Genomic DNA, 14891 nt, shown 5'->3' with positions numbered 1-14891 from the left:
TTTGCCACAACATCATTACTTCAACCAGCATCTGATAATTGCTTCGTTGAATACTCAAAAAAGAGGTCCTCAAGACAAAAACAGGTGGAAAATGTTTAATATACATGTTTTATTTATCTTTAAATAGCTCTAACTTTTAATCTGTCACAAAAAATACTTCTATCATGTCTTAAATCTTAAAGAGATGTTATTTTTTCCCCAAGGTCTCGACATATACAGAAACATCTTCTGATGAATCCGATCACACAGACTATAGTGATGCTAATTATGTTCCAGACACTGAAGGAAGTTCCTCTCAGCTAGATGAAGATGAACCTCTTTATCCAACTGCACAGAAGTCTCTGCCTTCTCTGCAATACCCCGATTTATCTCCACAAAAACTAGATAATTATTCAGAAATTTTAAATAAAGGCAATGGTGCCACAACTTTTAAGAAGAGGATCTCAAAAACTCCAAGAAAGAGAAAGCTCTCGTCCCACAGTGCAACCAATAGCAATGAAAGTACACCGAAGAAAAGCAGAACTCAACAGATTTTGGACTCGATCAAAGTGTTACCACCTTCAAAGTCTGGAAGTCGCCGTGTATATGATAAGAGAAACTATTGTTTGTTTTGTCTCCAGCCTACATCAAAAATTGCACGACACCTGGAAACTGTACATAAAAATAAGGAAGAGGTTGCTCGTGCATTTCAATATCCCAAAAATTCAAGAGAGAGGCGCAATAGGTTGAACATCCTTAGAAGACACGGAAATTTTGCCCATAATGCCAGTGTTGTGAAGAGGGGGGCTGGTGAGCTACAGGCCTGCTATAGACCAAAGAAATCCACAGAGGGCATTAATTACATTCATTGTTATCACTGCCAGGGACTCTATTCTAAGAAAACACTGTGGAAGCACATGAGAATATGCCCAGCAAAGAAAGAAAGTGAAGAAGACTCCCAGAGTGGGAAGCAGCGGGTTCGATCCAAATGTGCACTGAAAACTGCTGTTGTTCGTGAAATTGGAGAGGGCTTGAAAACTGTGATTTCCTGCATGAAATATGACGAGGTAACTCAATTAATCCAAAATGACCAACTTCTTCTTCAGTTTGGACAGCACCTTTATGATCTAAATGGTTCAAGAAAGAACAGACATGACTACATAAGGCAAAGGCTTAGGGAACTTGGGCGACTGCTGCTTATAGCTCAGAAGAATACCCCCATTCAAAAGGCAGAGGAACTGATTTATCCTGCAAACTTCAACCATTTGATATCTGCAGTGAAAGAGGTGGCTGGGTACAATCCTGAAAGAAATACGTTCCAGAAACCTACCTTAGCTCTAAAAATTGGCAACAATCTGGGAATTATCTGTGAGCTTGTAGAGACTGACAATTTGTCCTCAGAAGACGGAGACTCAAGCCTTGTGCAATTTGCCAGAGAATTTAAGGCTATCAAAAATTTTAGATGGAAGGGACTGATCACCAGAGGTGCAACAACAACCATGAAGGAGTCTAAGTGGAATGCACCACAGATTTTACCTTTAACAGCTGATGTCAAATGCTTGGATCGCCATATGGAGACTGTTAAAAGCGGTGCTGAAAGAATGCTGAGGTTGACTCCAACTCCATACAGCTATGCAATGCTTGCCAAAGTGACACTAGCTCAAGTGATCATTTTTAACAGAAGAAGAGAAGGAGAGGTATCAAGAATGGAGGTGTCCACCTTTAAAGACAGAAAAACGTCAGAAATCAATATGGACATGGCTGCTTGTCTGACCTCACTTGAGAAAAAAATGTGTGATTTCTTCACCAGAGTAGAAATCCGTGGAAAACGAGGGAGAGGAGTTCCTATTCTCCGAAAACCATCAATGGTCTCTGCAATGGAGCTCCTTGTGGAAACTCGTGAATCTTGTGGCGTCCCCAAAGAGAACATTTACATGTTTGCTAGACCAGGAGCTTTATCTGCCTATCGAGGAAGAGACTGTATCCAAATGTTGGCAAAGGAGAGTGGAGCAAAACACCCTGAAATCTTAACATCAACAAGGCTCCGAAAACATATCGCAACAATGTCGCAGGTGCTTAATCTTCAAGAAAATGAAGCAGATCAACTAGCAGACTTTCTGGGTCATGACATACGTGTGCACAGGCAGTATTACCGCTTGCCTCAAGGAACACTTCAGCTTGCTAAGATGAGCAAATTACTTTTGGCACTGGAGAACGGAACTGTTTCACATTATAAAGGCCAAACACTTGATGATATTGAAATTGACCCCGAAGGTAAGAGTGTAAATTTTATTAGGATGCTCTAAAATATAATAATTGATTTTTTTTTAATTATTAAATGCTCTGGAAACCTTTAGAAAAAGTTGATCTGGAAAATTCAGATAACTCAAGCGATGAGAGTGAGCCTCTTCAATCGGCTCTGGAGGCAATAAAAACACCAGAGAATGAGACAACGGATCAGGATGGAGACAGAGGGCCATGGACTTCTTCATCTCCAGGGACGTCTTCATCTCCAAGGACTTCTTTCAGTCCTCCCTTGAAAAAGGGTACCAATTTGTTTTGGCATAAACATAAACTTTATACATTGGCACAGAAAAATAAATATGGTTCAGTGAATTAATGAAGTGAAAAGGTGATAAATAAATGACGGTCACGATCATCAACTCTGCGAACAAATAATTTAGAATTCATCCAATATGCACAATTTTGCTTTTACTTTGAACAGGCTTGTGCCTACCTTTAAATCTTTTTAGACCTGTCTGTTGTCCGCCTCATATCAGATCGTACCTTAAGGTCCAAATTAGACCTCTCAGCCGCAAAAGAATCCAGGTCATGGCACCAATTATTAAATTCATTTCTTTGTATTCTTTTAACAGCGAAGAAAGACACGGCTCAAAGTGGTCTAACTCAAAAAATGATCTTTAATTTTACATTTTCCGGAAAATGGAGACTGAGCACACAGACATCAGCTCAAGTCTGAAGCAGCAGCAGGCAGTCTGGTTATTTATATACTTACTCTAGACGTCACGCACACTTTAAGTTTCGATCAAACACTACTTAGTTTCACTTTCTGCCTGCAGCTCATATTCTTTGCAAAAGCATGCAGTTTCCTATCATCTGATTATGTAGCTTGTCAGTGCAGCTTCTGCCCTTTTTGAAAATTAGCAGTGTGTAACATACCCTTTTTGAGGAAGGCAACGCTGGCCATCTCTTATACGTAAAAGAATATAATCAGCAAATAAGCACTAAGAATATATATATTAAATACATGACATTATTCATTGAGTAGAGGAGGAAAACATTTGATATTGAAAAAGTTTTAAGCAGTGTATTGATGTCTGTTTTCTTTTCTTCAAAGGCAACCGAAGTAACGCCAAATGTAAGTGGGAAGATCATAAGGTACGTGCAGTTGAAAAACACATGATGCGTTTCATCAACACATGCAAGTTGCCTCAGAAGCTGGACTGCACTCAATGCATCAATGCAGAACCCTATGCACTGAAAGACAGAAACTGGACTGGGGTAAAAAATTATGTTAGAAATCGCATTACTGCCTTAAAAAGAAAAGCTTGTGCAAAGGACTGAGGGCTGTTTGTGATTTCAGTGAGTTAAAATTTCCTGTTTCTCTGGTAAAATGGTTCTGAAGATGTTTTGAAGACGTTGCACTCCAAAAATTTCAGGTTCAGTAAGCAGGTGTAAGTTTGTTTCCTAAAACCTTTTGTCATTCTGAGAGGAAAAAACAAATCTTTTCAAGTTGACATTTTTTTCTTAACATGGTTTTCATTGTGTCCACTTCGCACTGTATGAGATGTATTTGGAATCAAAGTTTTTTACATTTGCAGGTAGAAGCACTTAATGAATTGTGCAGATATTTTGTTGTTTCTTTGTTGCTGCAAGTTCCTGTGTATACATGAAGTGCATGTAAAGTGCTAAAAACAACACGGTAGAAATAAAAGAAGCAGAATATTTAAATGTTTCTGTGGCACAATAAGTTGTGATTTCTTTCATAATAAGTAATGACCTGACTTTGAAGTTCTGGCAAATCCATTGGATTCTGTCAAGTTAGCAGACCTAATTGCAATGAATATTGTTAGGTTGGGTAGAAAAAGATGGCTTTTAACATTGTGACACTGAGCAGCAGCAGCATCCTAAAACATTTCTAGATGGTTAAATCATAACATTACCTTGTACTTACTTTGATGAAGTAATATCCCCAAAACTGAAGTTATGTGTGTATTGCTGAAGACCCCAAGGGGAGTAACGACCCCAAAAGTGGCATAACATAGTTTGTGTATGTGTGTATTGCTGAAGACCCCAAGGGGAGTAACGTCCCCAAAAGTGGTATAACATAGTTTGTGTATGTGTGTATTGCTGAAGACCCCAAATGGAAGTAAGGTCCCCAAAACTGACATAAAATAACTTGTGTATGTGTGTGTCGCTGAAGACCCCAAATGGAAGTAAGGTCCCCAAAAGTGGCATAAAATAGTTTGTTTATCTGTGTATCGCTGAAGACCCCAAAGAGGACATTAAACATTCCCAGTCCCCAATGGGAAGGTAAAAATACTGTCTGGACAAATGTTGCTTAAAATGAAAATCTCAAGTGATTTTTTTATTTCTGTGGTCTTGGAGGAGTAAAACTGAGTTGCCAGCTTGCTTCTAAACCATACAGAAAGTGGTGTCCCCAAAGGGTGGGAGTTAAGATATGCGACCCCAAACGGGACTTAAGCGTGTGTGTGTGTGTGTGTGTGTGTGTGTGTGTGTGTGTGCGCGCGCGCGCACGTATGTATGTATGTGCGTGCTTGTTGAAGTAGAGCAAAACATTTGTGTGGACAGTTTTTTAAATACATGCCATCTCTGTGATCCGTCAAAACATTGTGTTCAGGTGTTTAATGTCTTTATGTGATTGTTTACTTTTTTTTTTTTTTTTAAATGAATGTATTTTTCTTGACATGTCCTATAGCAATATACGAATGTAATCAAGGATGTATTCCTGTGGTTGTTTAAGTGCTTTGATGTGATTCTATTATCGAAAATAAATGGTTAAATAACCAAATATTTTGGACTATTGGGGGTACATTTTTGTCTCTTTAGGTACGAAATAGGTTGTCGCTGGGGGGGTACCCTCATAGGTACCCTATTGTACCCTTTTCAAGAGAACATTTCTGTACTATAGTTTCAAGGTACATTTATGTCTTAGGAAAGTACATGATTGTACCTCAGATGGTACAACTTCATAAGGTACAAAAATGTACCAAGCCTAAAGGGTACAGAAATGTCCTTCAAAAAGGAACACCCCCAGCGACAAGCATTTGTACCCTTTTTGGTACACTTTGGTACCCCTATTTCTGAGAGTGTACTATGCTGTATCGATTCCCCCCCTACTACTACTAATTGTTTCATAAATAGCTTCTTGCCTTAAACCAGAGGGAATTTTTAACTTGGAGGACTAATGTTTTGCATTCAAACCAAATGCCGAACGTTTATTTTATGTTTATGATTAAAATAATTAAATAAATAAATACATGTTTAACAAAGTAATGTAAATAAAATTTGTCAATTTCATGGCATAGAAGGGAATTTTCGTGGCTTAGTGGGACGCTTGAAAAGAGCCATTGATTAAATTGTCCACTGGTTCAAATGTGTGACTGAATACTTGAATAAGGCAAATATTATTAAACCAGTTAACATTATGAAATGTAAATATAAATACAATGTAAAATTCCGATGACCTTCGGTGTTAAAACATTTGTATGAAGTCTAATTAGGTCTGTAATAATTTAATTAACGTTAATAACCTTTTCGTGTCTTTTGACGCTGATGTTTAAAGCTCAGAGCCGCGCGGGCTTTTTTTCTCCTCGGGTTGCCGGCGACCAGATAGGTCGCACCGCCGCCGCTGCTGCTGTGCTGTGCTGTCTCCGTGTGTGTGCAGCCCTTCGCACGGTTTGGTCGATCCGTGCAGACAGCGGAGCTTGTCGTCTGGAGAGACGGACACCGAGACAGGTAGCTCAGTTCGGGTATGAAACATGGAGCTCTCGGCGGCGGGAGATCGCATTTTCGCCGCGGAAGCCATACTTAAACGCCGCGTCCGTAAGGTGAGCTACAGCCGCCACTGTCCCGCGTGTTTTGACTACGTGCAGATGTTCCCCGTCGGCAGCGCGGCACTGCTTTAGTCCATAGGCTCAGGGCTGTCATCTTACGCCTATGAAATACTGCAGAGGCCTTCATGCGTTTGCTTTTACTTTGCTAGTCCGAGCTAGATCAGAGCAGCGAGGCTTATGACTCGTGGCGCGGACATTGAGGCAGCGACAGGGCAATAAAAACAACACAAAGAACGGGGTGGCTGCAAAGACACGCTAGCCCCGCTGATGGTATTGTGGACTGTGCTGTGAAACTGAGAGGCCTGGTTTGCTTGCCAGCTAATGGTAGCTAAAGCTATACGGTCACAGTCAGCGGTTCATAGCCCAGTTTATGTGTAGCTGCCACATTAACGACAGCTTGACTTTGTTACTTTCTCGTGCGAGTTATGAAGGTGGTTGCAGAAGCACAAGTTCTCATACGCCGGTGATGGGAAAGGAGTCTTCAACCATAGCTGATTAAGGACTTTTGAGAGTTTCCAATGTGTTTTCAGTATTTTGCATGTAAGAGACTCTGTCCATTATGGCATGTTGCCTTCTGAAGTTGCCGGTATACACAGTTAACCAGCAAGGCCCACCGTGCCTCCAATGGCTTCAGAAGTCCCTGCTTGGAGTTTTTAGCGTATCCTTCTTGCTGTAAAACACTTGCAACACACGAACAAACGTAGATTTCACATAAACGATACCCAAACGTGAAATGTATTTGATCTTATTATAAAACATAGGAAGATTTAACCCTAGCGAAGACGTGAAAGAAATGAAGTCCTCTTCTGTAACTTGGACTGAAATGTGCTAAAGTGCATTCAGTTGCATTGCAGATTTGGTGTTGCTGTGCATTAACAGCATGTGGAGTTTTGTTTCCATGTTGGTGTAAAGGCAAGAATATCCTATTTGTAATTAAAATACTCAAAACCTGTGTTTGAATGTTGTTGTTTTTTTCTTTTAAAAAAATCTATTCTCATATGAACTGTTTTAGTAATTCTAACATTTGTCTTCTTCTTTCAGGGAAGGCTCGAATACCTGGTGAAATGGAAAGGATGGGCAATGAAGTGAGTGCCTTGAATCCACAATGTTAATGTGACACAAGCATTGGTTCGATTCAGCTGAAAAATGCACATTAACTGTGCTTTGGAGCAAAATGAATGCATGTGTTTTTCTTCATGTTGCTGCATTTGTGTTCAGGCACAGCACTTGGGAGCCGGAGGAGAACATCCTGGATGACAGGCTGATTTTGGGGTTTGAGCAAAAGTGAGTGTAGCTGCTTCATGAGGAGCCCTGCGTGTGCTTTGAGTAATCAGTCTTGATTTTTATTTATGTATTTATTTTTTCTCTATTGCTTGTTTTTATATTTTGGCTCCTATCTTGAAAAGTCTAAAGCATGTCTGCTCAGTCCCCCGGGCCCATTTACCTTTTTATCATGTGTTCTTGTTTTAAATTACTTCCAGTGTCTCTTCCTCTAAGTGCTTGTGTTTACTCATACTTTCATCCCCCCGCATCCCCCTTTCGTGTCTTTACATTCCTCCTCTTTGCTGCCTAATTGAAAAAAAAAATCTGCACCGAACTTCTTTTTGTCTGTTGCCAAGCTCTTTGAAATGCTCGTGCTGCTCATGGAAATATTTAGAGTAAAGTTCAAGTATCAGAAAACTTTTAATGGGAGGCAGGGGATACAACAAATGACTGAAACGGTGTTTTCGCTACATGTCATTCCTCTCTTCGCTGGCTCTTACATTTCCTGTCCTTCTTCAACATTATCCCTGATGAAAATAAGAGCAAAGAATAAGATTTTTTTTTTTTTTAAAAGGAAACCTAACTGTGTTCTGACATGGCTGCAGAGATGCTCTTTTTGCCCACGCTCACCCACAGCTTTCATGTCTGTCATCATCTTTGAGTCATTCTATTTGCTCTCGTTCTCTTGTTCTTTTTGTTGCGTGTGTCTTTTCATTTGTGGTCATTGCCATTCTAACTGTCACTACTTTTTTTTTCTTTTTTAGAGAGCGGGAAAGAGAGTTGCACGGGCCAAAGAAAAGGGGACCAAAACCCAAGAACCTTGTAATGAAGGTACAGTTTTTTTTTTTTTTATGCTCCTCCACAGGGAGGAGCTGCTGCATCTGAAATCATATTTAAAATTTTGACGAGTGGACTGGAAACTATGACTAGTTTGCATGAGTTAAATTTGCAGCTTTGTTGAAATCTGTACCTTTGTTCAGTTTGCATCACCACCCTGCAGGAAAGTGGAACATTCTGTTTGTGGTTTCTGCTGTTAAAGCTGAGAAAAAGGTCAACCTACTTGAACCTCAAACGGTGTCTGAAGTTTATTTAAATCTTCATACAGTGCATGCTTTGTCTTTGGAAAATGACATGAAAAGAAGCGTGAGCGGCAGGGACACGTTTGTCCTGTGCTACATTTCACCTGAGGCACATACTGCAGCAACCTTTGGTCATAGAAAAACGCTTTCAGAAAGCCGTGTGAAGGGGGAGGGTCATTTATATCAACAACAATAAATGGAGTTACAAAGGAGACACGTCTGACTGAAGTTACATTCAGCACGGCTAAACGTTGTGGTGTTGGGTGCATTAACTTCTCTTTGTAACTGCTGATTTTGTTAATTTTAATTCTTTTGATCTCAAATTAACTTTAGTCTAATATAAGCTAAATTAGCTGGAAAGTGTGCACTTTTGAGGCATTAGTTACAACGCTGTCATCCAAGAAGCATTTTAATGGCTGATATAAATCATTGTGACTCTAGTGTTGCCAAAAACAACTAACTTAAGTGAGTGTCCATGGTTACATAGTCTCAGCTCCACCCTCCAGAATTGTAGCTAGAATGAGCTGGAGGAGATCTGGTTCACACACTGCTGAAGAGCAGAGCAAGAGCTACCAGGGTTAGCTGCAGTCCGAGGTGCTGGAGTTGAGCCAGATGTTTTAGCCAAATGTTTAAAAGTGGCTGCTGTTGCTGTGTATCACTCAGTAAACGTGTTTAGAGGTTCAAAAAGCTCACTCTACAAAAATGGTTTCTTAAATGTGCTTTGTCTCGCAGGCTCGCGGTCAGAAAGGAGAGAGCGGCAGCCGAGCCTCAAACACCCGCCAGACCACTTTGCGTCCTACTTCGTCCACTTCTAACCGGGCAGCTTCCTCCTCCTCCTCTGCCTCAGCGCATCTTTTACCGTCGTCCTCCAGCTCGGCTGTCGCACCTTCCCCTAAACTTAACTCCCTTGCGGCCACACACAAACTGAAGAAAGACATTCACCGCTGCCACCGGATGTCCCGGCGCCCTCTGCCTCGCACAGACCCCATGGCGACCACCTTCTCCAACCCTGGTGGCTTCCCGTCCCGCATGCACGTTTCTCCCTTCTCTGAAACCGTCCGCATCCTTAACCGTAGGGTGAAACCCCGGGAAGTCAAGAGAGGCCGAATCATCCTCAATCTGAAGGTCATCGACAAAGCGGGCCGGGGTGGCACAGCGGCCGGGGGTCGGAATATTTCGGCAGGACGTCAGAACATCCCATCCCGCAATCGTATCATTGGGAAGAAGAGGGAAGCCCCATATAGACCTTTCCAGCCTCCTCTGAAGATGCTGGGGTTCCCGATGTACGGGAAGCCATTCGGGCTGCAGTGCGGAGGACCTGTGCCTTTTCACTCCCACCCAAGCTCATGCTCCAGCACAGGAGCTAGGGAAAGCCGCACCAGCCCCTCTCAGTTCCAGGCACCTCCTTCTCCTTCCAGCTCCAGTGGGTCTGAAGGAAAATCTCCCACCAATGCTGCTGCTGCCCAGTCTCAGCCTTCCACTGGGGCCTCGCCGTCTAGCAAGGATCCCAAGTCCAGCAAACCTCACGCAGACACTCAGAAGAGCCAGAGCACCAAGTCCTCCACCCCTGCCGCGTCCTCAGATGCAAACCAGGCTGCATCATCATCATCCCCCTTCCTCCCCTCCTCTCCCTCTTCCTCCCTGGAAGACGAAGAGGACGAGGGCGCCCCGGACCGTACGGTGCCCTCAGAGGAAGGCAGGAAAAATCCTCGCCAGTGCAGGGCTAAACACCAGTTGCCCACCGCGCTTCCCCCTGCCGCTCCCGGGGACCAAACCTCTGCCCCCACCGAACCTCCAAGGGTGCCCGCTGAGGGAGACCCCGACTGGCACCCTGAAATGGCTCCGAGCTGCAAGGATGTAGTGGTCACAGATGTGACCACCAACCTCGTCACCGTCACCATAAAAGAGTTCCCATCCCCTGCCTCCTGCCCCGCTTCACCTTCTGCTAGCCCCGAAAATGCCTCTTCCCCCCCTCCCACCGCCGCCTCCGACGACCCCTCCCCAGCGAAGCCATAGGAGGACGGACATTATGAAGTCAAATGCCATTGAAGAAAGGAAAAAAAAAAAAGTGTCATGCCACTTCAACTCGCTTCTACCTTTACCTTGAAGGGTATGTCCATATTTGTGTAATGAGTAATGAAATATAACCCAACACCACCCTGTCATTGAATAGTTTAAAAAAATTGACATATTTTTTTTAGAAGAATTATATAAATTTGAGATGGGGCAGCTAATACGCCCTTCTTGGCATTTCAGTTGCCATATTTTGTCCACTTGCACAACACTGACTGTTTGGCTTGGATGGAAATGGTGGTAATTCTTTCACTTGCTTCATGCTGAGTTTATCTTGTTTGGTACAATGTAACATTGTCCTGAAAGTGGAACCGTCGCCCGTTTAGTGTGCAGGTTGAACTTTTAGAAGGCATACTCGGCCTGTGTGGAAGAAACTTAATATTTAGATGCAAGCTCTGCTCTGGAGGCTGTTGTCAGCAGCCTGCAGGTGTCCTGACCTGTTAGTCTCGTTGGAAGTTCAACTCAGTGAACTTAACACAGCTGGATTTGGATATTGCATCAATGCAATAGCGAGGTAAATGCACTTGACTGCATCATTTAAAAACCAACCTATTCTGTGTGGTTTATCAGTTTTTCCAAAGCCTTCTCCTCTTGCTCTCTTGAATGCACATGCATATACATATAAGTATTTATATGCACACACAACCATAAAGGCTGATAAAGAATATGAAATTCAGTAATTTTTTTTTAAGTTATTGCTGCCATTTGCAGTCTCTTACATATTTGCCTTGTTTTTCACTCTGTTCCCGCCACCTACTTCGACTCCATAACGTCCACCAAGACCCTAAACTGGTCTGCAGTGAATTTGAGCAGTTTCTCTGTATGCCGTAATCGCTAAAATTAACTTCTTAAACTGTCCAGGTCTAGAAGGTCCATGAGCTGAACACAGTTCAGACTGAACGTCGACAAAATGCAGCTAAAAATAGAAGTTGACTCGGCGACAGGTGTTTCAAATCTGTGGAACATGAATCCAGGCAGCTGTGGCTTGTACAATGTAGCGACTGTTAAGTTTTGTCTATTTATCTTCCACTTTTGACTGGTTAAAAGCTGTTTCCCATGCTTTTCGTCCTGTGGATGTTGCCAGTTTGTCCTTTTATGCTTCGTAACTGTTCTTTATTAGTATGTGCTCTGGTAGTAACGTCAATAGAAGTGCTTTATTCTTGCTACCCATAGGGCATGCGTGTGTCTTTCCACTGATGCAGAGCCGGTGCGAAGCCACTTCCAACTTGGGTGCCTTACGACGAAAAGCCTACATTTCCGCAGATTCATAACCGAACATTACATGGGGTTATGTAGCAAAGGCTGGGGTGATTTACACGGGATGGAGAATCTGTGTTTGGTGAATTTCTTGAGAGACAACGGTGGTTACAACTTTTGGCGCAGTCAGTTTTGTGAAGCTGCTGAATGTCGGCTGTTTGGAACCAGCATTGATATTTTCTTGTAGTGGAAATGCATGAAACTGGTTCTACAGGGGGCACCTGCACTACTGTAGTGGAAAAGGGTTCATCTAGTCCTATAGCCATCAGACTCTAGTCATCATGATGAGAAGTAAGACAACTTTGCCTCTTGCTCCTGTTGTACCAAGATTTGTTTTGCTATAACTGAGGCCCAACATGTCTTTTAAGTCCTGGCTTTAGACTTAGTTGAGCTTATTGTCAGCTTAATGTAAACAGTGCTCCTGGACACATGTAGAGGAACAGTGAGGACCAAGGATACCTCGATGTTCCAGTCTAAACAGGACACTGCGTTTTTACTTCCTAAATGAAGCGCCGTTTTGCCTGTTTTCTGTCTTGTTGCTTTTACCCGTTTATGAAGGATAAAACCTTTGGACCGCTGTTTAATAACTGGAGAGGATGCTGGCACAGTTGTCTTCCCCTTTTCAGACACATCAGACAGGCTGTCTTTCAGTAGGATCACAGTACAGCTGGTGTGTCGGGGAGCTGGATGGTTAGAAAAGCTGCTTGATCTCTAACGGTTTGATCCAGCGCCCTTGTGTTCTTGGCTGTAAACCTTTTGCCGTGTACGTTACCTTACCTTCAAACGCGTCAGCCGTACTTTAAAGAAACCTTTACAGACCCCTTTATACACAGATTCTTTTTTCCTCCTGCTCTTTCTAGGCCTTCCCAGACTCTTCGGCTCTAAACTCCGCTCTATCTACAGTATGTGTTAGAATATATTAAAAGCTTCCGCATGCGTTGCCTTAGAGCTCACCGTCGGCTGCACTCGAGGCAACTGTAACCTCATCACACTTGGCTCTTATCAAAGAGAACGGCTGAAAACGTCATTAAATCTCGACTTTAGCTCGGTGACTTTAAGGGTCGCAGACTGTAATAAGTTTTTATGTTTTCTGTCGTCTTCTTTTCCAGAAGTTGCGAGTACCGCTTTTTCCGTGTCTTTTAACAGGCGAAGGCGACGTTCCTGTCATATACTGAATGGTTCTAGTTGTTGTCAGTGCTGTTTCAGTACTCTCTCTCATAGGTTACACTTGGAAGGATTTATTCCAAAATGACACATCCATTAATATGAAGAAAAAAAGAAAAACGGTCTGTAGTTCAAATTCGAATCGATGTCTGTTGATAATAACACTACTTAAATCCTTATTTGACACAGTAAAAGCAAAGTGGTCCTATTTTTTTTCTAGAATTATTTTCTTCTCAAATGGATATATTGTAATTTGGAATAGATTTTTTCATCTACTCTATAATATGTTTAAGTGGTGGATAGAAGTGACTCTTGCAGTTGGTAGATTTGTAAGGTATTAGACTGCTAAGTGATGTTTTTTTAAAATTTTGTTTTAAATTTTTTGCTTATTCTTTGTCATACGGAGTAGCACAACTCGATTTAGTGGCCTCTTTCAACCAAATAGGGCTCTTGATTTTTATAATTTCCGATTTTTAAAGCTTTTCTTTCCCCCCTTTTAAATAGTTTTCTATGTGATCTAAGTGCTAGATTCATGTTGGCACTAATTAGAAGAAAAAGAAGGATCCTTGTTTAAACGTATGAAATGTGATGCTTAACGAAATGGAAACGAGCATTATTTTGTTGTTTGTACTGTAATTAAGTACTTTTTTTTGAAATATGCATAACATTGTCAATGTGATGATGTTTATTTGAATGCCATTTTCTTTTGGCTTTTTTAGTAGTCTAAGATGGGTTTGATCAGAAGGACTCACTGATTTTTACATGTCAAGACTGCAGTTTCGTCTGGTTTTATGCTAATATGAATTATGTACATTGTATTGATGCTAAAGAGGAGGAGTTGGAGGCTGACATTGTAATGTATCTGAACTTCAGAAGCATGTTTTACAAACCCTTATTGTACAGATTATGTATTCAGTGTCACGTTACCTGTTACTGTTGTTGCTTTCTGTGTGTTTCTCGTACAAAGCTTTTAATTAAAAGCTCTCTAAAAAAACTTCCTTTTGGCTGTTGTCATATTTTAGTGTGATTTAACATAAGAGGCAGACTGTAGAATTAACAGCTGTAGTTTTTCATTTTACTTGGTGCCCGAAGTGGTGCTGACAGCAGAGTTAGGCTCATCAATTCAACTTCAACACTTAAAATCAACTCCAGATCTGCCCAACTTATGAAACCTCACCTGACCCGGGCTACAGCCGTCTGTTAAATAGATTTCACAGGACTCTGAATTCCTCTGAAAAATTAAGTGTACCTTTACTGCTTTCACAGGAAATAAGAACAAAAGTAGCAGCTGGCCGCTGCTAATCAGACGCGCAATTCCTTCAATTCATTATCAAGTGTGAGCACCTTTAGACTTTTTTTTAACAGTTTGCTGCTCTGGAGTGTTCTGGTGTGTGTTAACAAAGTGCTAAATCTTCCTAGGAGTGTATGGCTTAGTAAGTTCACCCTAACGTCAGACTGAAAGGGCCAAAAACTTGGCCCTAACTGTATCAGAAAAGAGGTGGAGAGGGAAATCAAGTCAAGTGGCTTTATTGTCATTTCAACCATATACGGTGGTACAGTACACAGTGAAATGAGACGGTGTTCCTCCAGGATCATGGTGCTACATGCACACTACATAAAGTGCACGTGTGCAAAACTTGCAAAAACAGTACAACACCAGGCAGAACAGAAAGATGCAGACACAAGGCAGTGCAACAGAAAAGTGCAACAATGACAAAGGATTGTGCAGAAAGCACTTGAGTTAATGGAATGTTTAAAGGTGTGTGTGTTGTATGTATATGACACTGTGCAGGAAATGTTTGACTGCCAGAGCTTCACATCAGGTAATCTCTCCATATCCACCACCCTATTTGTCATGTTTGTTCATATTCACATGGCAGAGTGTACAGGGAACGTCTACGAAGTACAACACAAACAAAAATATAATGCATATATAAATGTTCTCAGACAGTGTCACCGATATGTAACGGGCCTCTCA

General features: G+C 41.8%; 1 protein-coding gene across 1 annotated transcript; it reads left to right on the top strand.

The window, feature by feature from the left end:
• Nucleotides 1-5783: 5783 nt before the first annotated feature.
• On the top strand, nt 5784-13907 carry cbx6a (chromobox homolog 6a). The gene is made up of 5 exons (XM_086294973.1): nt 5784-6071; nt 7119-7162; nt 7296-7361; nt 8105-8171; nt 9152-13907. The coding sequence occupies exons 1-5, from the start codon at nt 6003-6005 to the stop codon at nt 10433-10435; spliced, it is 1530 nt and encodes a 509-aa protein (XP_086151099.1). The 5' UTR covers nt 5784-6002; the 3' UTR covers nt 10436-13907.
• Nucleotides 13908-14891: the final 984 nt, after the last annotated feature.

This window comes from Aulonocara sp. 'chitande type north' Nkhata Bay, linkage group LG6 (genome assembly GCF_057382095.1).
Source record: "Aulonocara sp. 'chitande type north' Nkhata Bay isolate Kocher_YH1m ecotype deep benthic linkage group LG6, A_spYH_male_GT1.1, whole genome shotgun sequence".
Classification (NCBI taxonomy): domain Eukaryota; kingdom Metazoa; phylum Chordata; class Actinopteri; order Cichliformes; family Cichlidae; genus Aulonocara; species Aulonocara sp. 'chitande type north' Nkhata Bay.
Note: the sequence above shows the minus strand (reverse complement) of the source record. Positions and strands in the feature narration are given on the sequence as shown.